The sequence below is a fragment of the Panthera uncia genome, chromosome X (assembly GCF_023721935.1).
Source record: "Panthera uncia isolate 11264 chromosome X, Puncia_PCG_1.0, whole genome shotgun sequence".
NCBI lineage: Eukaryota > Metazoa > Chordata > Mammalia > Carnivora > Felidae > Panthera > Panthera uncia.
The window spans coordinates 119,712,032-119,735,368 of NC_064817.1; the positions used below are offsets into that span (position 1 = coordinate 119,712,032).

At 37.2% G+C, this 23,337-nt stretch overlaps 1 protein-coding gene across 1 annotated transcript in view; it reads right to left on the reverse strand.

The window, feature by feature from the left end:
- Nucleotides 1-2,724: 2,724 nt before the first annotated feature.
- GABRA3 (gamma-aminobutyric acid type A receptor subunit alpha3) overlaps nt 2,725-23,337 on the reverse strand; it is a 197,558-nt gene continuing 176,945 nt past the window's right edge. The window contains exons 8-9 of the mRNA XM_049643308.1: nt 19,873-20,084; nt 2,725-3,060 (exon numbers count right to left, since the gene is read on the reverse strand). Coding sequence (XP_049499265.1) covers nt 2,725-3,060; nt 19,873-20,084 — 548 coding nt within the window. The remainder of the gene's footprint in view (nt 3,061-19,872; nt 20,085-23,337) is intronic.

Sequence of the window (23,337 nt, forward strand, 5' to 3'; positions counted from 1 at the left end):
CTCTCCCAAAGAGAATTCTCCCATCATCTAGGAGCCAGGTGATTTCCTCAAGAAGATCTCATGAGATTATTTCCCATATTTTTCCTAACTCTGTAAGAAATAAGGGTCCTCATCTATTTCCCAACACATGCATCAACCAACCAGACACCCACTCTCTCTCTGCCTAATAACTATTACCTAAGGGAACTATCATCTAAGAAAAATTGTAACCAACGGGAAAGAGAAAGTCTTTAGAATTGCAATAAGAATTAGCTATTTCCTGGGATTGGGTGAATTTGGCAGAGGAAGCATTGCAGGTGTTTCCTTCTCTGTCTTATTGGGTAATGAGACCCCAGAGTCAATCAAAGCTATGTTTTCACATGGGGTCCATTTTTGATTACTGTAATAGGTCTCTTGCTCAGAGGATACCCTTTTTTTTTCCAGCTTATTTCAATGGTGGTAAGAAGTGGAAAGTAAGGGTGACTTGAGAGTGGTAGTGAAAGACAACAAAGTACTGCCTATGGTAGGCAAAGAGTAACCAAAAAATGTTCTCCAGTCTGAATACAATTCAGAAGTTTAATAAACAGCCGCTAAACATTGCACCAAAGCATTTGGACACACAATTTCTACAGAAAGGCAAAGGTCAGGCTTTCATTTTAAACTCCTTAAGACAATCATTAACAGCCCTAACCTCCCACCCCCCACCCCGACACCCCCCCCCCACCCCGCCGTCCCCACATATCCACAACACTATACCCTTCTAGTCATGAATTTGCCTATAGACACACTCAGGAATAATGGGACTGGCATGCATTATCCCAGCAATGGCAAGGAAGCAGGGGATGGGGGAAAGATGGGTGCAAAGGCAACCAGTGGCTAATGATAGATCCCTTAGGAGCTTTGTTTAGGGAGTGAGAAGGGACAGTCTGCTTTTGGTGCCATCTGTGGCTTTGCTTTGGGCTTCTAGGATATTCTGGACTAGTGGCTGGGGCTACCATCTTAAACAATATCATTCCATTGAGCCGTGACTATTAGAAGTGGTTTCCTTGGGTGATACACTGTGACTTCTTCCTACAAATCTTTTTGGTGTCCAATTAAATTGCATTCAGGACTCAGTAGGACTGTTGAGACTGTGCTGATTCAGAGGTCAAATGTACCTTGCTTCTCAGTCTTGTCTTCATTTTGGCCTTTGGAAAGGGACTCATGATAGTTCTCTATTACAGACACATATAAGGAGCCTAGGCAAGTCATTCAAACATCTGAGACTCAGTGTATCTACCTTATAAAAATTTTACAATTATAATACATTAAGAACAAATGAGATCAAATGGCCCTAAATAATATATTATCAACCTGGTAATAATAATTTACTTGACTCAAAAACCAACTAGACTTCAATTCACCCCTCTAAGAATTGGCATCAATAGAGAACCAGAGTTTGCTGACAAGGTGAGAGCAAATTTCTTAGGCCTGGGCTAGCATTTGGGGTGTGGAGGGCATGGAAGGAAGAATTTGACTTTCACCTGCCAGTGGCTTTCTCTTCTGAGCCAGACTTCAAGCTTCCACCACCCAGCCCAAATCTCTTACCCCATCCAATATTTGACTAGTTGCCTTGGCAGGGAGGTGACTTTCCTCTCTAATTAAAAAAAATATTATATAGGGGCGCCTGGGTGGCGCAGTCGGTTAAGCGTCCGACTTCAGCCAGGTCACGATCTCGCGGTCCGTGTCTGGGCTGATGGCTCGGAGCCTGGAGCCTGTTTCCGATTCTGTGTCTCCCTCTCTCTCTGCCCCTCCCCCGTTCATGCTCTGTCTCTCTCTGTCCAAAAATAAATAAAAAACGTTGAAAAAAACAAATTAAAAAAAATATTATATAGGCATTTGATCTAGATCTTTTTGTTTCTGTTTGTCTGTTTTTAGTATAAATTACAAAAATACTTGATCCTTTTCCTGAAGAGTTTGCAGGCAGTAATGAGTCCAAACTAAGTAGTGTCCAGCTGGCTACAAAGGTGTGGGGGAGGGTCAAAGAACTTAAGAGAGCTTTCCCAAAGGAGAGATATACCAAAGAGGGTACTATTTTCCTGAGGGGGTGAAACTGGCAGGGCATCAGCCATCTTTAGACCAGGCTGGCCTAGTTGATTCTGTTTTGGCTATCTATCATTAACAGTGGTAAGCCTCAACTGTCCCCACTAACCTCCAAGCCAATAAAAAGGCTGGAGCCATGTTTAGAGGTTAGCACTGGCTCCTGCCTTTGCTATCAGTACTTATACCTAGTGGGCCGTGGTGTAGGCAAGGGAGGTGGCAGACCAGGACCACATGGGATAGCCTGGCTCCCTCAGGAGTTAGAATCATATGATCTGGACCAGTCAATAATCTTCTTTGGTCTGGACCACTCAAATAGCCAAGGCTCCCACTACAGGTAATAGAGTCTCCTGTTCTTTCTGCAGTGGGCAGAGTGCAATAAAATACATGCAGTGCCCTCAGCTGGGGGAGACTGGCAGACTAAGGTGAGCAACTGAACAAATGGCAGTGTTTGGCTCTGATGAGGGTATACTCAGCAATGTCAAAGGGGCAGGTAATTTTTCTGTTATTATTTTTTCATTGAGACTCATAAATATGAATTGAGAGTCACAGCTTGGTAGAGAGTTAAAAAGAAGAGTCCTGAAACACAGAAAGGGGAGCCCTGGGGTTCGGGTGCCTGGATGCTTCCTAGGGTATACAGTGCTCTGGTTGCTGCATCACCACTATCTATTGTTTGCGGATCATGCCCTTGATAGCTGACTCCCTGTTGACATAGGTGGCCCAATAGACTAGATTAAAAATGGCAAAGAGCACAGGAAAGATGATGCGGGAAATTTTGTCAACCTTGCTGACACTGTTGTAGGTCTTGGTCTCAGTTGGGATGTCCTGCACGTAGGTGGTCTTGGGTGAAGCAATAATTGTTGGGGTTGAGGAGGCACTGGGAGCAGCGCCCTTAGAGATGGTGGAGAACTCAGTGTCCTTGGCCAGGTTGATGGGATAGGTGGTTCCCACGATGTTGAAGGTGGTGCTGGTTTTCTTTGTTGGGGCTGCTGGTGTTTTCTTCTAGGAGTCAGAAAAAGTAGGGAGAAGGGGGGATAAAACAAAAGCTAATTAATTCATTACACAGATCATCTTCAGAGGCTTTAGGGAGGAGGAACCATGAGGGAAGTTAAGAAACAGGGGCTAGGAAGCCAATAGCACTGAGTAGCCAGGTTTGTATCTAAGGATAATTGAAGATGAATTTGAAAACAGAAAACTTGCATCATCCTGGTTTACTAGTTATGTGGCTTTGGCCAAGTCACTTATCTTTGAGTTTTAGTCTCTTCATCTGTAAAATGAAAATCAAAATATTTGGCAGGGTTGTTGAGAGGATCAGATGAAAGAATGGTGCTAAGAATCACTGGAAAACTGTGAAATATTGGTCACATGTAGGATCTTATATAATCATGGGATTTGATCCTCACAGTAACCCTAACAAGTAGATAGGTGAGATTACTCCCATTTGACAGATGATAAAACTCAGCCTCAGACTGAGTAGCAGAGCCCACACTAGCCACCTCGGCTCCTGACTTTAATCCAGAGCTGCACTGTGCTGCTTTCTATAGGTGCGAGGCACTTTTTGGTTACCCGAGAAATAACTCCAAAAGGCTTCAACCATCAAGTGGCACATCCCCTGTGAGGAAGAGAGCTATATGAGTCTGAAAGTCATTTCATCTTAAAGACACAACAAATACTATGGCATGTTTACATGCATCATTACAACAGTATCTCACCCTTCATGCACTGTAAATGTGTTCAAGCTAGGGAGCACCCCAGAGTTTTCTACTCTCTCATGGCTGTAGGCAGGGGCCAAGACCTCCTCAGGGAGCTATGCAAATATTTCCCTCTGATACAGCAAAGGCAGGAAGAGCCAGAGTCTTGCTATGACATTGCCTTTTGTAATTTTTTTTTAGAATTAAAAAAAAAAGGGAAACAAACATGCACATATGTGCCCATTTGTTCCTAACTATATAATTTGTGTACACATGGACCTTCATGTAGAAAAAACAGAGCTCAGATCTAGATCAGAAGAGAGAGGCTGATGAAGGGGAAGCCAAACGCAGTGACAGTGCATAGTCTACAGTGTTTGCTGCCTCCCTCTGTAGTCTGGCCTTTTCTTCTTTCCATCCCTTTTTGTTTCTAAGGAAAAGTGAAGATAGAGGAGCTTCAGAAATGCCCAAGAGTGTTTGATGAAAAGTGACAACTACTTGTATTACCTTAATTTCACACACCTCACATTGTTCCCTTTCTCAATGTTATTTTCTTCCCAGCATGTGTATTTTACTTTACTCCTTCCTACTTGTTTCTTTCCAGGGTTTTTCTACTCCCAGTCTTTTACTGACTGCTTTATCCTAATATCTTTCTTTTCTTTTCTTTACACCATTTTGATCTTTTTTTTTTTTCCGTTTAGACCATACTGCCATTTACTTTCCTGATCCTAGTAACTTTGCCAAATACTTACTGAATACCTACTGGGCCAGAAACTATGCTAGGCATTTAGGGATAGGTGGGAGGGTTAAAAGATGAGTCCATTTCAGTCCCTGTTGTCCAGAGGTTTACAGTACAGTGGGGGAGAGGGCTGTAGGAACACATGAGTGCCATATAATGTGATCAGTGTTCTAATAGATATGAGCAAACTATGATTGGAATTCAGTAAAGTGAGGGGCAAAGTACCTACAGGTATTGGAAAAGGTGGCTCAGAGAAGATAATGAGGCTTGTGATCTGTGTCACAGAAGATGAGCAGGAACTCGCCAGTTGAAGATGCAGCACAGGTCAAGGGCACTGCTTGCTTGAGGGATGACAAGAAGTCTGCTATAGCTGGATCACAGTGTACATGACAAAGGCCTTGTATGCCATGCCCTCCTGACTTCCCATCCTGACTTTAGGGTTTTAAATGAAAGAGGGGGAGTGGGGCAAATGAAAGAGTGTTGGTTTAAGTAAATGAACAGTCTCACTAATAGGACTTTTATAAAGCAATACTCTTCTTTCTCTTTGAGAATTGCAGCCACAATGCTGTAAGTGGAAGGAGCACAGAACTCTAAGGCTTCTAAGAGCCTTGTAAATTCCTTAAATACTACATGGGACTCATTTATAATTAGCAACTTCATTGTGCAAATAGAGGCCTGCTGCTAAATGCCTCTGCTATTAAATAAAAGAGCACTTTGTTTTCCTTATTAATTTGCTTAGTAATCTCTTTTTTGTGGGTAGAAAAAAAACAGGAAAGAAAAAAACCCACTATCCTGACTTTGCTATAAGCTTTCACATGTTATTTAATTTAGTCACATATAAGCTGGTTATAACCAAATCTCTGAAACAATCATTCCAAACAGCAAATACTTTCTGTAGCTCCATAAGCACTTTGTGTTCTATAGGTGAGAAGAAGCAGCAGTTGATTTAATCTCAGATTTCTAAAGGAATAAAGGAAAATTACCTTCTAATTCCTCTTGCCCTTTCCAACATGGTACATTTTAATCAGCCATTCTAATTTTTACCTAAATTGTCAAAGAAGGAAATCAAAGCAAAAGTTGTAGTGTCAAGGAGACAGAAGCAGGAGACAGGGATTAATGGTTAATATTTTTCCATTTCTGTATCTAGTTTTTGATTTGATAGATACAAACTAGACTGACTTAATTTTGACCAAGTTGTGATTTTATTCCTTCCTAGCCCAGTGCCTGGTTTAGGCATGTGATAGATGCTTACTGAATAAAAAGATGACCCCCTCCCATTGAAGATTCTCAATGTGACTTCCAGTTTGTACCTCCTTAGTCTTGACCTCTCCTATACAGAGAACATATCTCTATAGTTTAGCTGGGAGTAATTCCCATACCACCAAACTGAAATTGATTCCTCCAAATTCCCCCAAGCAGTATTACTCCCAGAATACCTTTTCTTTTAGAAAGCCACCTCATGTGGGTTTTGAGAAGTGCCAACTATAGGGTTGGAGCGCTGAATGTACTTGATACCCAGCCAGGACCTCAGAGTATATACAGATATAGTCCAATGCCTCTGTATCCACCCCCTAACATATATCCAAATTTCCTGAACCCTACTTTTCATAAGTGGGGCAAAGTAATAGCATATATACTATAAGGGATTCAAAGACAAATCAGAAAAGTGACAAGAAAAGTCCAAGACCAGATGGCTTCATGAGTGAATTCTACCAAACATTTAAAGAAGAGTTAGGACCTATCCTTCTCAAATTATTTTAAAAAAATTGAAGAGGGAACATTTATAAACTCATTTTATGAGGCCAGAATTACCCTGCTACCACAACCAGATAAAGACACCACACACACACACACACACACACACACATTACAGCCCAAGATCCCTGATGAAGATACATGCCAAAATCCTCAACAAAATATTAGCAAACCAAATTCAACAATATGTTAAATAAAAGGTTTATATACCATGATCAAGTAGGTCCACAAATCAGTGAACATGATACACCACAATAACAAAACAAAGGAAAGCATTTGACAACATTCAACATCCATTTATGATAAAAACTCAGCAAAGTGAGTATAGAAGTGTTCCTCAACATAATAAAGACTATATATGACAAGCCCACAGCTAACATACTCAAAGGTAAAAACCTGAAAACTTTTTCTCTAAGATCATGAAGAAGAAAAGGATGTCCACTCTCATAATTTTTATTCAACATAGTATTACAGGTCCTAGCCAGAACATAAAAGAAATAAAATGCATACCACTTAGAAAAGAAATAAAACTGTCATAATTTGCAGATACAATTCTGTATATAGAAAACCATAAAGACTCCACTAAAAAAACTAATAGAACTAATAAATTTAGTAAAGTTGCAGGATACAAAATTAACATACGGAAATCAGTTGCATTTCTATACAGTAATAATGAACTAACAGAGAAATTAAGAAAACAATTTCATTCACAGTTGCATAAAAACAATAAAATACCTAGGAGTAAATTTAACCAAGCAAGGGAGGTTTATGACATTGATTAAAGAAATTGAAGACAACACAAACAAATGGAAAAATATAGTGTGCTCATGGATTGGGAGAATTAACATTTTTAAAATGTCCATATTACCCAAAAACAATCTACAGATTCAATGAAATCCCCATCAAAATCACAATGGCATTTTCACAGAACAAAACATTATAAAATTTGTATGGAACCACCAAAATACCCTGAATAGTTAAGCAATGTTGAGAAGGTGGAACAAAGCTGGAGGTATCATGCTCCCCGATTTCAAACTATACTACAAAGCTATAGTAATAAAAATGGCATGGTACTGGCATGAAAATAGACACATATTTTAATAGAATAGAATAGGGGGTTCAGAAATAGACCTATGAATATATAGTCAATCTATGACCAAAGGAGGTAAGAATATACACTGGGGGAAAGGCAGTCTCTTCAATAAATGGTGATTGGAAAACTGGACTGCTACATGCAAAAAACCAAACTGGATCACTATCTCATACAATATACAAAAATAAACTCAAAATGCATTAAAGAACTGAGTGGAAGACCTGAAAACATAAAACTTCTAGAAGAAAACATAGGCAGTAAGCTATTTGTCATCAGGCTTAGCAATGATTCTTTGGACAAATCTCCTCAGTAAAGGGCAACAAAAACTAAAATGAACAAATGAAATTACATCCAACTAAAAAGCTTCTGCACAGCAAAGGAGACCATCAACAAAATGAAAAGACTACATATTAAATGGGAGAAGATATTTGCAAATCATACATCCACTAAGGAGTTAATATCCAAAATATATAAAAAAGTTATACAACTTAATATAAAAACCAACCTAATTAAAAATTGGCAGAGGACTTGAAAACATACAGATGGTCAATAGACATATGAAAAGATGCTCAACAGTAATCATCAGGGAAATGAAAATCAAAATTACAATGAGAGATCACCTTACATTGCTCAGATTGGCTATTATCAAAAAGACAAAAAAGTAAAATGTTGGTGAGAATGTGGAGAAAAGGGAAGCTGGATACAGTGTTGGTAGGAATGTAAATGGATGCAAAACTATGGAAAACAGTATGGAGGTGGCTCAAAAGATTAGAAATACCATATGATCCAGTAATCCCACTACTGGGTATTTACCTAAAATCAATGAAAACACTAATTTGAAGGGATACATAGACCCCTATGTTTATTACAGCATTATTTACAATATCTAAGATATGGAAGTAGCCTAAGTGTCCATCAAGATGGATAAAGAAAAAATGGCATACATATTCAATGGAACATTACTCACCCATAATAATTAAATCTTGTCATATGCAACAACATGCATGCTAAGTAAAATTAGCCAGAGAAAGACAAATATCATGACTTCACTCATATGAGGACTTCAAGAGACAAAACAGATGAACATAAGGGAGGGGAAGCAAAAATAATATAAAAACATGGAGGGGGACAAAACATAAGAGACCCTTAAATATGAAGAACAGAGGGTTACTGGAGGAGTTGTGGGAAGGGATGGGATAAATGGGTAAGGGACATTAAGGAATCTATTCCTGAAATCATTGTTGCACTATATGCTAATTTGGATGTAAATTAAAAAAAAATAAAATTAAATAAAAAAATTAAAGTTTTTATGTAATGTAAAATATGAATCTAGGTAGATTTTTTACAGAGATATTTAGCTCCTATATTCTGCTTTGTTAAAAAAATCTTTTTCTCAAAAGAGTATTCTGGTGTCTTAGTCAAAACTATAAAAAAAATAAAACATTACAAAAATTTTTAAGGCAATAATAATAAAAAACTAAACTTTTCCAAGATATGAAGTTGAGTATTTTTTCTAATGTGAAATATTATTCTAGAGCATTCAAATATCCTTACTTGAAAATAAAAACAGGATAAGAATTACTGTATTTTCAAAACTTAGGTAAGAATTTATAAATATTTTAAAAGCAGTTCTAAGAATAATAATCTTTTTAAATGTAGAGGCTTATTTCTTAATTTTATTTGCTTTTATTTTTAATTTTCAAGAGTTTAATGGAAGTAATGTACATAGTTTTTTATTTAAAAAAAAAAAGAACTTAAAGGCTAATAATGAAAACCAAAAACCCTTACCTAAAGCAAGTCTTAATTATTTTTAATTCTCTTAACTGATATTTCTAAATTTCTAAATAATATGCTTATGCTGCTATTAGTTTCATACATAGCCAATCTTTTCATGATAGAAATTTAATTCATTCATGCAACACTTCCTCCATCCTCCAATACAAATATAACAATATTTTAGTTCAATTAATAACCAGTGGTAACATCATTACAAATTACTATATAAATACATCTAGCATCCTGCCCAAACTGGACTAATCCCTCTCCAGGTTTGCTTCTTGCTGCATCATAGCTTTCATTTTAGGACTTCTGTTCACTTATCTCCTATGTTGGATACTCTCTTTTCTGGATTCAGTGTCCTTCTCTTTTATGTTTTACTGTTCTATTTTGTTTTGCTTTGTTTTGGTTTTGGTGAGAGAGAGAGACAGACAGAGAGAGAGAGAGAGAGAGAGAGAGAGAGAGAAAATGCAAGAGTGGGGGAGGGGCAGAGGGAGAGGGTGGGGTGAGAGAGAAAGGAAGAATCTCAAGCAGGCTCCATGCCCAGCATGGAGCACAATGCAGGGCTCAATCTCACAACTGTGAAGTCATGACCTGAGCCAAAATCAAGAGTGGGACACTTAACTAACTGGGCCAACCAGGCACCCCTCTTTTGTTTTAATAAAACATATCCTCCTATGTCTTCCTAAGGTGGAGTGTATGGGAAGTGACATTTCTGAGATCTTAGAAGTCTGAAAATACTACTGTACCTTTCCATTTAATTGATACTTTGGCTAGGCATAGGATTCTAGGTTGAAAGTCATTTGTCCCTCATATTTATGAGATTTACTACTCTGCTGTCTTCCACCATACAGTATACTTGAGAATTCTAATGCCATTCTGTTAACAATTTCTTTGCAAAAAACATTCTAGAATCATTTTATTTATTTATTTTTAATATGAGATTTATTGTCAAATTGGTTTCCATACAACACCCAGTGCTCATCCCAACAGGTGCCCTCCTCAATACCCATCACCCACACACCCCTCCCTCCCACCCCCCATAAACCCTCAGTTTGTTCTCAGTTTTTAGGAGTCTCTTATGTTTTGGCTCCCTCCCTCTCTAACCATTTTTTTCCTTCCCCTCCCCATGCTATAACAAGCATCCTAAAATTTGTATGGAACCACAAAAGGCCCCAAATATCCAAAGTAATTTTGAAGAAGACCAAAGTAGGAGGCATCACAATCCCAGGCTTTAGCCTCTACTACAAAGCTTTAATCATCAAGACAGCATGGTATTGGCACCAAAACAGACACATAGACCAATGGAATAGAATAGCAACCCCAGAACTAGACCCACAAACGTATGGCCAACTAATCTTTGACAAAGCAGGAAAGAATATCCAATGGAAAAAAGACAGTGTCTTTAACAAATGGTGCTGGGAGAACTGGACAGCAACATGCAGAAGGATGAAACTAGACCACTTTCTTACACCATTCACAAAAACAAACTCAAAATGGATAAAGGACCTGAATGTGAGACAGGAAACCATCAAAACCCCAGAAGAGAAAGCAGGGAAAAACCTCTCTGACCTCAGCCGTAGCAATTTCTTACTTGACACATCCCCAAAGGCAAGGGAATTAAAAGCAAAAATGAACTATTGGGACCTCATCAAAATAAAAAGCTTCTGCACAGCAAAGGAAACAATCAACAAAACTAAAAGGCAACCAACGGAATGGGAAAAGATATTTGCAAATGACATGTCAGACAAAGGGCTAGTATCCAAACTCTATAAAGAGCTCACCAAACTCCACACCCAAAAAACAAATAATCCAGTGAAGAAATGGGCAGAAAACATGAATAGACACTTCTCTAAAGAAGACATCTGGATGGCCAGCAGGCACATGAAAAGATGCTCAACATCGCTCCTCATCAGGGAAATACAAATCAAAACCACACTCAGATATCACCTCACACCAGTCAGAGTGGCTAAAATGAACAAAACAGGAAACTATAGATGCTGGCGAGGATGTGGAGAAACAGGAACCCTCTTGCACTGTTGGTGGGAATGCAAACTGGTGCAGCCACTCTGGAAAACAGTGTGGAGGTTTCTCAAAAAATTAAAAATAGACCTACCCTATGATCTAGAAACATTTTAGACTATCACTTTATCTCTGGTTGTCTGAAATTTCATTATGATGTGTCTCTATGTGGGCCTATGAAGTTACTTTTAATCTGGAGACTTATGTATTTCCATTTGTAAAAATGTATTAGTTCTTTGTTAATTTCCTTTATTCCCTTTTTTCTGTTCACTCACACAGCAGCTTCTGAGTTGGATGGACTTCTTGGATACATTCTTAAGTCTCTTACCTTTCTTTTACATTCTCATATTTTTTTCCATTTTGCCCTACTTGTAGGGAGATTTTCCTCAGTTTATTTTCCCATATCTCTACTGAAATTTTTATTTTGGTACTTCGTTTTAATTTTAAGAGCTCTTCCTTATTCTCTATTTCCTTTTATATTAGCATCCCATTGTTTTATGAATATAATTACCACTATAAAAGTTAGAATTTTCTTAGTTCCCTAAATTATCCCTGTTCCTTCCAAGATGAGTTTTTTTAAAAAATCTTTGCTCTTCTCTTTCACATTGCAAACATCACTTTGGTTTATTTTTTATTTTTTATTTTTTAAAGTTTATTTATTTTGAGAGAAGAGAGAAAGAGTGAGAGGGGCAGAAAGGGAGGAAGAGAGAGAATCCCAAGCAGGCTCCACATTGTCAGCACAGAGCCTGACACAAGGCCTGAACTCACGAATTGTGAGATCATGGCCTGAGCCGAAATCTAGAATTGGACGCTTAACCAACTGAGCCACTCACATGCCCTTTTTTTAAAATTTTAAATGTTTATTTATTTTTGAGAGAGAGAGAGAAATAAAGAGTAGGAGTAGGGAAGGCGCGGCCCGGGAGTGGTGGGCACAGAGGATCCAAAGTGGGCTCTGTGCTGACAGCAGACAGCCTGATGAGGGCTCAAACTCACAAACTGCAAGATTATGACCTGAGCCAAAGTTGGACACTTAACCAACTGAGCCACCCTGTTGCCCCAGCAGACGTCACTTTGGTAATCCTTAGTATGCCAATATTATTTGGCAACATAAAAGATGCCTGTATGCTCAGTGTATCTGAGCTGAGCTTGTTGACTGGTTGATGACTTAAGGAGATGAGTAGAAAGCATGTAATTTTTTATGGAGTACTTCAAAATGTCAGTATGTAAAGGTCATTATTCTGGAGACATTCAACTTCTTTAGAAACTTCTGATGTTCTTCTGGAAAGTATACATTTGACTGCAAACATTTCACATGTTGGGCAGGCTCTAAGGTCTTGACTACTCTGTACACAGACTTATAACCAATCTCCATAGTTTCTTTATTCTCTGCTATACCAAACACCTCAAATACTGAGTTTCTCTAAGTGTTATATCTTACTCCAGCTTGACAGATTAACTCTTATTCTCTCTTTCCACATTCATTCTTTTAAAAAAACATATTAAAATTTCTTGTCTGACTAAAATCCCTTCTCCAGTTCTCCTGGTGCTTATTTATACATATTTTATTTATTTAATCTCATTTTAGTGGGATTGTAAATGGAAGCAGTGATAAATACATGTGGTTGATCCTTAGAAATCCAGTTAATCTATTTTTCAGAATGCAATTATAAGGTAGTCATTTGTCTTCATTTGTAAGTGAAGTTTTGTTTCCACCTATTCCTTCTTTTCATTTCCTTTATAATCTACCCCCTCCCATTTTATCTTATCCTTAATCATAGTACAAATAAAAAATAAATTTTTAAATCATGTATATTGTTTTTAAACCCATTCTAGCTTTATGAAGCAAATAAGGTTTAATATGTCTCTCTAAAGGAGGAAAAAAACTAAACTGAGATGTAATTAGATTCCAATATTTTTATTTTTAATGCACTTCATTCTTCCTGTGGGTCAGTGGTTCCAACTGTTAGTTCCCTCACATTGTAGCAGTATAGACAAAGTATAGCACCCTCACATTAGAGATTCATTTTGATGTGTTCCATAGGATTTTCCCCCCAAATCTCATAATTGCTTTCTTTTAGATAACTTAAATGGATTGACCATGGAGGGGGACAAAGGAAAGATTTCATCACCATATTTGCAGAAGAGTTTTAGATGATTCTTTTTGTTCTTTTTTTCATTTTCAGCACTCCTTGGAATTGGAGAAATGGTCATCATTTTTGACATCCAGTCTCTTACTAATCTATTCTAGTTCTCTCTCTGCCTTCAAAACAACCCTGTACTTCTTCCTGGCCATTAAAAAAAAAAGTCTACCACATTTTTTTCACAAGACATACATGACAGCCTTTCAGATATCTGAAATTAGCAATCATCATCCCCTTGAGCTATGTACCCTTTCTCCATTATAGAAACCAAACTGGAACAGAACCAAACTGGAACAGTATACTTTAAACATGGCCAAACCAGTATAGAAGAAAAAGGGCTTATTATCTTACTTGTTCTGGGTAATTCTTAACTCAGACTCAAATCAAATTTGGCTTTTTGATAGTTACACCACATAGAAGACTTACATTAAATTTTATTCCCTGTATCCCATCATCTTATTTATAATGTGCAATTATTGTTAAGCTTTCTTATTAAGAACTAATGGGTTTTTTGTGTGTCTATGTGTAAGAATTTGTTTGATTCAGCTAATGTTTATCTCTTGATTTCAGCCTGTTCTCTCAAACTTCAGAAATTATCTTTAGGGCACCTGGGTGGCATAGTCTGTTAAGTGTCAGACTCTTAATTTTGGCTAGGTCATGATCTCACTGTTGTGAGATCAAGCCCCATGTTGGGGTCCACACTGGGCATGTATCCTGCTTAAAATTCTCTCTCCCTCTGCCCTCACTCACTGGCTCTCTCTTTCTCTCTTCCCCCCTCTCTTGCAAAACAAGAAACTCTATTTAATTCATAACTCAGAAGATACTCTCCAATAGTCATGAATGCTTGCTTACAAACTTGAAGCATTAATGACAAAATTTAAGAGGAAAGGGTCAAAGATGAACCCCTGTGGATTATCACAGGGACGTCCATTCAAGCTGAAATCTATCCATCAGTCAATTCTATTTGACTCCAAGTAGTCCATCAGTGACATAAGCTTAATTGTACTATTTTTTCAACTGCTATTTCTTCTTTATGAAGGCATTTAAAAATAATTTAGATGTCTTGATAAAGTCTGTGATATTTCCTGATCTACCAGTCTAGTAAACTTTTTGTAAAATTTCTTAAGGTTAGTTTGGCATAATTTCTTCTTAGTGAATTCAGGCTGGATATCAGTGATTAGTGCTAATTTCTCTTAAAACATGTTTAATAATATATTCTAGGGAACTTTCAGTTTAATATGTCAGAGTAAGGACATCTTTTCTTCCTTCCTCTCTCTGGAACCAAGCAAATACTATTAGGAAAATGAGAAACAGAAACACAAACTCCAGTTTTGATGAAATATGAAAGCATTTTTAACCTGATCCAAAAAAGTAAGGGCTCTCAAATGCAGTAAAAATTGGATCAGGGTAAAGGCAACATTGAAGATGCCTGCTGTTCTGGATTTCAGGTCAAGAATAGAGTCCTAAAAAGTGAGTGGCATGACCTGAGTGAGGAAACAAATGACTCCCATTTGGAAACAAGATCAATTTTTAGGCTGGTAGTGAGAAAATCCTGAAACATTGTTTGACCACATATAGTGGCAGAGGAGGTAGAGAGTAGAAAAATTAAGGAATATTACACACATACACCTCTGTACCATACACAGAGGGCTTTCCTATATAAGATGATGCTCAAATTAGTGTCAACTACTCAGTACTGTCCTACTCACTCTCTCAGTCCCTTCCCAAAATGATACTCTCACACACAGCAGGGCTAGTAAAGAATTCCCCCAATGCAACTTCAAGTAATAATTGAAAGCTAGCTAATATGGTACTAATACAAAATATGTTACAAAAAGAGGGGGAGGTGAAATGACCAATAAAGGATTTTGGAACAACATACAAAGCAAACATAACCATATAAAAATAAATCAACAAAGATCATAATATTAATTTAAGGGAAAAAATACTATCCCCAAAATCAAGGTGAATAGACACCTTGAATGGTCAGAGACATGGAAGAAAGGCTTGAGAAGAATGAGCGTAGTGAAGTGGAAAATCAGTTAAAAGTTCTTAGAGAAAAATAAGGAAGACAGAGCTCTATGATATGTATATATAATTTGTGCTTCTAGGAAGAGAACAGAACAAAGATATGTTTTAGGAAAACTTTAGGAAATTTTCATAAAGATAGTTGTTAATCTACAGGCTTCTTCTCAAACTATTCAAAAAAACAGAAATGGAAGGAATTCATTCTATGAGGCCAACATTACTGTGATTCCAAAACCAGGCACCACTAAAAAAGAGAACTACAGGCCAATATCCCAGATGAACACAGACACAAAAATCCTCAACAAAATACTAGCAAATCAATTCCAACACTACATTAAAAGAGTCATTCACCACGATGAAGTAGGATTTATTCCTGGCCTGCAAAGGTGGTTTAATATTTGCAAATCAGTCAATGTGAATCACCACATTAGTAAAAGAAAGGATAAGAACCATATGATCCTTTCAATACATGTAGAAAAAGCATTTGACAAAGTACAACACCCATTCACGATAAAAACCCTCAACAAAGTTGGGATAGAGGGAACACACCTGAACATAATAAAGGACATATATGAAAAACCCACAGCAAATATCATTGTCAATGGGGAAAAACTGAGAGCTTTTCCTCTATTGTCAGGAACAAGATATGGATGTCCACTCTCACCATGGTTATTAAATATAGTACTGGAATTCCTAGCCTTAGCAATCAAAAAACAAAAATAAAAGGCATACAAATCAGCAAGGAAGAAGTGAAATTTTCACTACTTGCAGATAGCATAATACCCTATAGAGAATATCCAAAGGACTGCACCAAAAATTGCTAGAACTGATACACAATTCAGTAAAGTCATAGGATACAAAATCAACATACAGAAATCTGTTGCATTTCCATATACCAATAATGAAGCAGCAGAAAAGAAATTGAGGAATCATTTAAAATTGCATGAAAACCATAAGACACCTAGGAAGAAACCTAACCAAAGAGGTAAAAGATCTGTATTCTTAGAACTATAAAACACTAATGGAAGAAATTGAAGTTGACACAAAGAAATGGAAAAACATTCCATGCTCATGGATCAGTTGAAATGTCCATACTACCCAAAGCAATCTACACATTTTATGCCATTCCTGTGTAAATACCACAACAATTTTTCACATGGCTAGAAAAAACAATCCTAAAATATGTATGGAACCACAAAAGACCCTGAATAACCAAAGAATCTTGAAGAAGAAAAGCAAAGCTGGAAGCATCACAATTCTGGATTTCAAGTAATATTACAAAGCTATAGTGATCAAAAGAGTATGGTACTGACACAAAAACAGACACATAGATCAGTGGAACAGAATATAAAACCCAGAAATGAACACAGAACTATATGGTCAGCTAATCTTTGACAAAGCAGGAAATAATATCTAATAGAAAAAAAAAGTCTCTTGAACAAATGATGTTGGCAAAACTGGACAGTGACATGCAGAAAAATAAACCTGGATCACTTTCTTATACCATCCACAAAAATAAACTCAAAATGAATGAAAGACTTAAGTGTAAGACAGGAAACTATCAAAATCCTAGAGAAGAACACAGGCAGTAACCTCTTTGACATCAGCTATAGCGACTTCTTACTAAATACGTCTCCTGAGGCAATGGAGACAAAAGCAAAAATAAACTATTGAGACTTCATCAAAATAAACAGCTCTGCACATCAAAGGAAATAATCAACAAAACTAAAAGGCAACCTATGGAATGGAAGAAGATATTTTCAAATGACATTTCTTATAATGGGTTATTATACGAAATCTATAAAGAACTTATCAAATTCAACTTCCCAAAAATAAATAATCCAGTTAAAAAAATTGAGAGAAGACATGGATAGACATTTTTCCAAAGAAGACAGATGGCCAAGACACATGAAAAGATGCTCAACATCACTCATCATCAGGAAAATACTAATCAAAACTACAATGAGATATCACCTCACGCCAGTCAGATGGCTAAAATTAACATCACAGGAAACAACAGATGTTGGCAAGGATGTGGTGGAGAAAAGGGAGCTCTCTTACACTGTGGGAATGCAAACTGGTGCAGCTGCTCTAGAAAACAGTATGGTTCCTCAAAAAGTTAAAAATAAAACTACCCTATGATCAAGCAATTGCACTACTAGGTATTTATGCCAAGGATATAAAAATACTGATTTTAAGGGATACATGCATTCTTTTATTTATAGCAGCATTATCAACAATAGCCAAATTATGGAAAGAACCTAAATGTCCATCAACTGATAAATGGATAAAAAGGTGTGGTGTATGCATATTACACACACACACACACACACACACACACACACACACTATGGGATATTAGCCATAAAAAAGAACAAAATCTTGCCATTTGCAATGACGTGGATGGAGCTAGAGAGTATTATGCTACATGAAATAAGTCAGAGAAATACAAATATCATATGATTTCAATCATGTGGAAATTAAGAAATAAATCAGATGAATATTGGAGGGAGAAAGGGAGGCAAACCAAGAAACAGACTCTTAATCATAGAGAACAAACTGATCATTACTGGAGAAGTGGGCAGGGGGGTGAGTTAAATGGTTGATGGATATTAAAGAGGGCACTTGTGATGAGCACTGGGTCTTGTGTGTAAGTGATGAGTCACTAAATTCTACACCTGAAACTAATATTACACTGTATTTAACTAACTGGAATTTAAATAACTTGAAAAAAAACACATGCTGTCCTAAGAAAAAAATCATACAGATACACCAAGATATATCCTTGCAAAGTAATTGGAATTCTTAAATAAAAGGTACATTTGTATGGACTTCTAGGCCATAAAATCAAGTCCTCTATTACATAAGAGATTCTCAGTCTTGTCTTAAATTTCTTCCTAACAACATTCAGTGCTAGAATTGAGCATAGCAATCAATGTCTATATGGACATCAGAGAGAGAATGTGACCCATGAATTGTACAACATCCCAACTACAATTCAAGTATAAACACAATTGACAGATAATTTTACACATGCAAGATAGTAGGAAATATGATTCCCATGAGCCCTTCTTAAAAAACTTCTAGAGACAGCTTTGAGGTAACTAAGCAATGAATGGAAAAATGGATAAAAGGACTATTTTGAGAAGATGGACCATTTAAATGTGGAACTATGACTAAACTATAGGAATTATGACTGCATAAAAGCATGTAAATTCTACAAACTTTAACAATGCAGAAATAGCATTATAACAAACAATAGTTGAGAAATGACAGGGACTGACAGAGAAGGTCAGAGGTAAAACAAGTATACTAATTTTCTCATGTCTTGAAGTGTGTAAGGGGTCAGTAGATCCTGTTCATAGATGACAAATCAATTATTAGATGGATAAATATATTTTAAGGATACAAAGGCAACAACTAGACTAAGTATAATAATAAAACCAGCCAAAATTTCCTATGATAGAGTGGATATAGTTACTAGAAATACGCTTATTTCTTCATAATTTACAGAAAGGAGTTAATGAATTCTATCTAAATAGTGAAAATCTATTCTAAAATTTTGCCAACTCACCAGTCTGTATTCTATGAAATATATCTTTTCCTCCAGTTTGAAAAATCTTCATTATCTTTTCTCTTCTCCATGATTCTTCATATTACTGGAATGGTTCTGGGACCACATCTGCCAGTTCTTTTTAGCATCTTTGGATAGTCTTCATCTAGATCTAGAGATCTGAACTCTTTTAAAGCAGCCAAGGACAATAATCTTGATTTCACAGTATTTATGTTTTATTCATACCAGCTATAGTTGGTTTATTGTTTTTTTTTCTTTTTACCTCCTTCCCATTTCTCCACCAATCCAACTAACATTTATTCAGCTTTTATTATGAATCAGGTACTGTGCAAGAATGTTGGCTAGTTAGAAAGATGATGCAGATAAGACCCTGCCCTCAAGATATTCAGTCTAGTGAGGAGGCAGATAAACAACTCTAATACAAATACAGGATTTTAATAATAGAAACACTCTTCCCCTACCACAATAAAAGCTAAAACTATCTGGGTGATTCTTAGAAAGATTCTATAGAGAAAATAGCATTTCATATGGATCTTGAAGAATGAATGGATCTTCCCCAGGCAGGAGAAAAAGAAAAGAACATTCTAGGTAGAATGTAAAAAAAAAAAAATAAGCAAACGTACAGAAGGAGTAATGATCACTTTAGTTTGACTATAATGAGAATATACTGAAAAGTGAGGAGCAGAGTTGGCCCTGGAGATTGTACACTTTTCTGAGTGGCTTTATAAATACAGTGTGTTCCCCTTGAGTTTAGTAGTATCATACTTAAGATTGGTCCCTCACCACAAGATGTCAACACTCCAAGATACCTACCCTCTTTTACCCCCAGCAAACACTCCACATTGCCAAGAAACACTCCAGTTGAGAATTGGATTGATGACCCCAGTGAATAGCACACAGCCTTGGCCAGTTCCCAAAGGCTGCAGGCTGCCCACTCCTGGTTCCAATACAGTTCTCTCAGGGAGTGCTTCCCAGCCCCCACCTTTGCTCTATCTCACCTTCATCTCCAGGGCCTCTGGCACCTTCTTGCCTTCCCAAGCCCAACTCCGCTTGGTGAAGTAGTTAACAGTGGCAAATTCAATCAGCGCAGAAAATACAAAGGCATAACAGACGGCTATGAACCAATCCATGGCCGTCGCGTATGCCACTTTAGGTAAGGAGTTTCTGGCACTGATACTCAAGGTGGTCATGGTGAGAACAGTGGTGACACCTGGGGAGAGAGAAAATGAGAACCAGTTGCCAGTGGAAGACATTTAGAGCATATGTGATGAGATCACCAACTTCCTACTTACAAGGAGGAGCTATACCCCACTCAAAATGACCCCCTTAAAGTAAAATACAGAGAATGTCAATGTGGGATGGTTCTACCTAGTTACTACCCCATCCTAGTTATCACAGGAATAGTAAGCTCCAGTAAAGCACTTTTAAATGTTGTCCTAGTCTCTGCTTAAACATTTCTATTGAAGAACAGGTAACCTATTTCATTGTAACAGAACTTTTTAATTAGAAAACCCTACCTTCATTAGAATACCTTCTTTAATTAGAAAACCTTCAGTCTGAGCTGAAACCTGCCTTCCTCTAACTCCTAGCCCACTGACTGATCTTAGAATCCTTTCTCTGGCAACACAGGAAAGAAAAGCCTGCTTCCTCCTCCTCTCTCCTTCAGGGAGTTGGAGATGGTGGCCATGATTCCTCGTGAATCTATTAATCTCCAGAATGACATGGCCACTTTCTTCTCTTGTTTCTCCTTCTTCCCTTCTGGTAGTTTTCTTTTGGAAAGCCCATAACTGAACTCAACACTCAGGATCTTCACTTCCCTTACTGTGGACAGTATTCTCCTAATACTGTAAAAAAAACACTGTAGGAAATGGTTCTTTAACTGCACCAAAGTCTTTGTACTATTGAGCTTTGTGAACAACCAAAGCTATTCCAATATCTATTTCTCTTTTTTTAAGTTTATTTATTTAGTATGAGTGGGGAAGGGGCAGAGGGAGGGAGGGAGGGAGAGAATCCCAAGCAGGCTCTATGCTGTCAGTACAGAGCCCAACATGGGGCTTGATCTCATGAACCATGAGATCATGACCTGAGCTGAAATCAAGAGTTGGGCACTTAACTAACTGAGACACCCAGGCAGCCCTCCAATATCTATTTCTTTTGAGTTTTTATCAAGCCAGGATTTCTTTAAATAAATTGATTCTTTTTCTTGGTGGCGTTATTAAACTAAATTTAAGATTTCCTTTTATTCACTTTTAAATTCTATTAAAATCATTTTTCTAATCTTCATTTTATATATACATATGAGCTATATAGTGTTGCGGCTAACGAGTGAGCTTTACAGACAAATTGATAATAGGCTGACATTCTGGCAATTCCACTTACTGGTAATATACCTTGAACAAGGTGATATATCCCACAAAGCCTGTTTTATCATGTGTAAACTGTGTGTGATCTTACCAGCCTCAGAAATTTGTTTGGGGTTCCAGTGAGATGATGTTTATAAAGCCCATAACACAATATCTGGTAAAGAGTAAGCACTCAAGAAATAGTAGCTTCTATAATTAACATTACTCTTATTTTCACTGTTGTTAATAATATTGTCATAATTATATGATTAATTATAGTGGTATAATTATAAACAAATTTTAAACAATAACACTATAATAATAATTTTATAATTGTTAGCAATAGTATTCTAGCCTCAAATACCTGCACTAGAAGTTAGAAGTCCTGAGTTCTGCCACTTACTTGTTTCATATCTTTGGCAATTTATTTGATCTCTCTGTGCATCCATTCTGCCTATCTATGAATATTTCCTAAGTCTCTATACCCTAGAATTTTGACAAGATACTTGTTATACCCAAAATCATCCAGATTTGAGGACAGGGGAGTAGTCAGACCTTCTTTCTGAGTGTTGGCATGCTCAAGAGGATAGGGAATGTAAGTCTGGGTCAAATAGGGCATAGAAAGAAGTCCTAATGTGGTGAGAGATATTATATAGAAAAGCAAGCAAATAAGGCCTATATATTAACTCTACCCAGAGAGTCAGCCATGTGTGCTGCAGCCTCTTGGGCCTTCTTTCACATCTTGCTCCCTCAAGTACCTTACTTATACGTTTGCTATATAAATGAAAATCCAGACTGGAAAAGACTTAGTACAGTTTCAACAGAGAGATCCTAAGGAAGCACCTTTGTACAAACTAGGTAGTCAGCAAGGCTGATTGGCAAAACCAAATTTTAATCCCTATCAGGAATCAGCCACATAGCCAGTACCTATTAACAATCTATCTGAGTATGTTACCTGGTAAGTTCTGGGACTGAACCCAAGGCTCAGTAATCCTCTGACCACACTAAGCAAGGAGTGATTCATGGGAGAAACAAGCTACCTTACTTATGGTTATTAGCAAATGCAGTTGTCTACCCTGGCACAGTCATAGCAGTGTGCCTATGCATGGATGGAGAGAACTATACTGCAACATAAGTGTTTCTGTATCATATCTCAGTAGAAATTTTTGCATTTTAGCCTCTAGAGCTTCATTAGAATAGTCATCTTGTGAAGAATTCTTAGCTAGTCAGCTGGTAGGATCCTCAATCAAACATTTACATTTTGTGGATGAACAATGAGGTTTGGCATTTTAAGAGATCCAGTCTTACCACCCAGTGCTTCTCTTTCAAGACTCTTCTAGAAAGTATTTTGTGACTTCCCCACCTCACTTCCATGAGCACTTCTAAAAATCTAGGACACTTCTTTGAGAACACATGTCTGTCTGTACTACCAAAGCAGGAATTGCTTGAGAAAAGGGATCATGAGTAATCTGTCTCTATCCCCTCAACCCTGAATATATACCTGGGACAGAGTAAGCCCCTAGTACATGTGTGATGAATGAAACTGCTCTACCCTCCCTGGCCTCAGATAACTACTCCTCTGTTTTCTTTCAGTATGGTTAGATTTTTTTCCCTTAGAGTTTCATACATATCATATAGTATGTACTCATTTGTGTTTGGCTTTCCTCACTTAGCATAGTATTCTTTAAATTCACTCATGTTGTTGCATCTATCTTTAGTTCATTCCTGTTAATTTCAGAGTAGCATTCCACTGCATTGATATAACAATTTGTCCATTCACCTATTAATGGACATCTGGACTATTTCTAATGTTCAACTATTATGAATGAAGCTTCTGGGAAGATTTACATATAAGTCTTTGTGTGAGCATATGTTTTCATTTTTCCTAGAAAACACTTAGAGATGCAACTACATGATTATATTGTAAGTAAACCTTAACTATAGGAGACTGCCAAACAGCTTTTTAAAGTGCATGTACCATTTAACATTCCCGTTAGATGTATGAGTTTCAGTCAGCATGAACCTTTGACTTATGAAAATTTAATATTAATTGGTAGCTTTACACATTTCACTGACAATGAAAGTCCTTAGAACACCTTATCTCCATCTCAACTTACATAC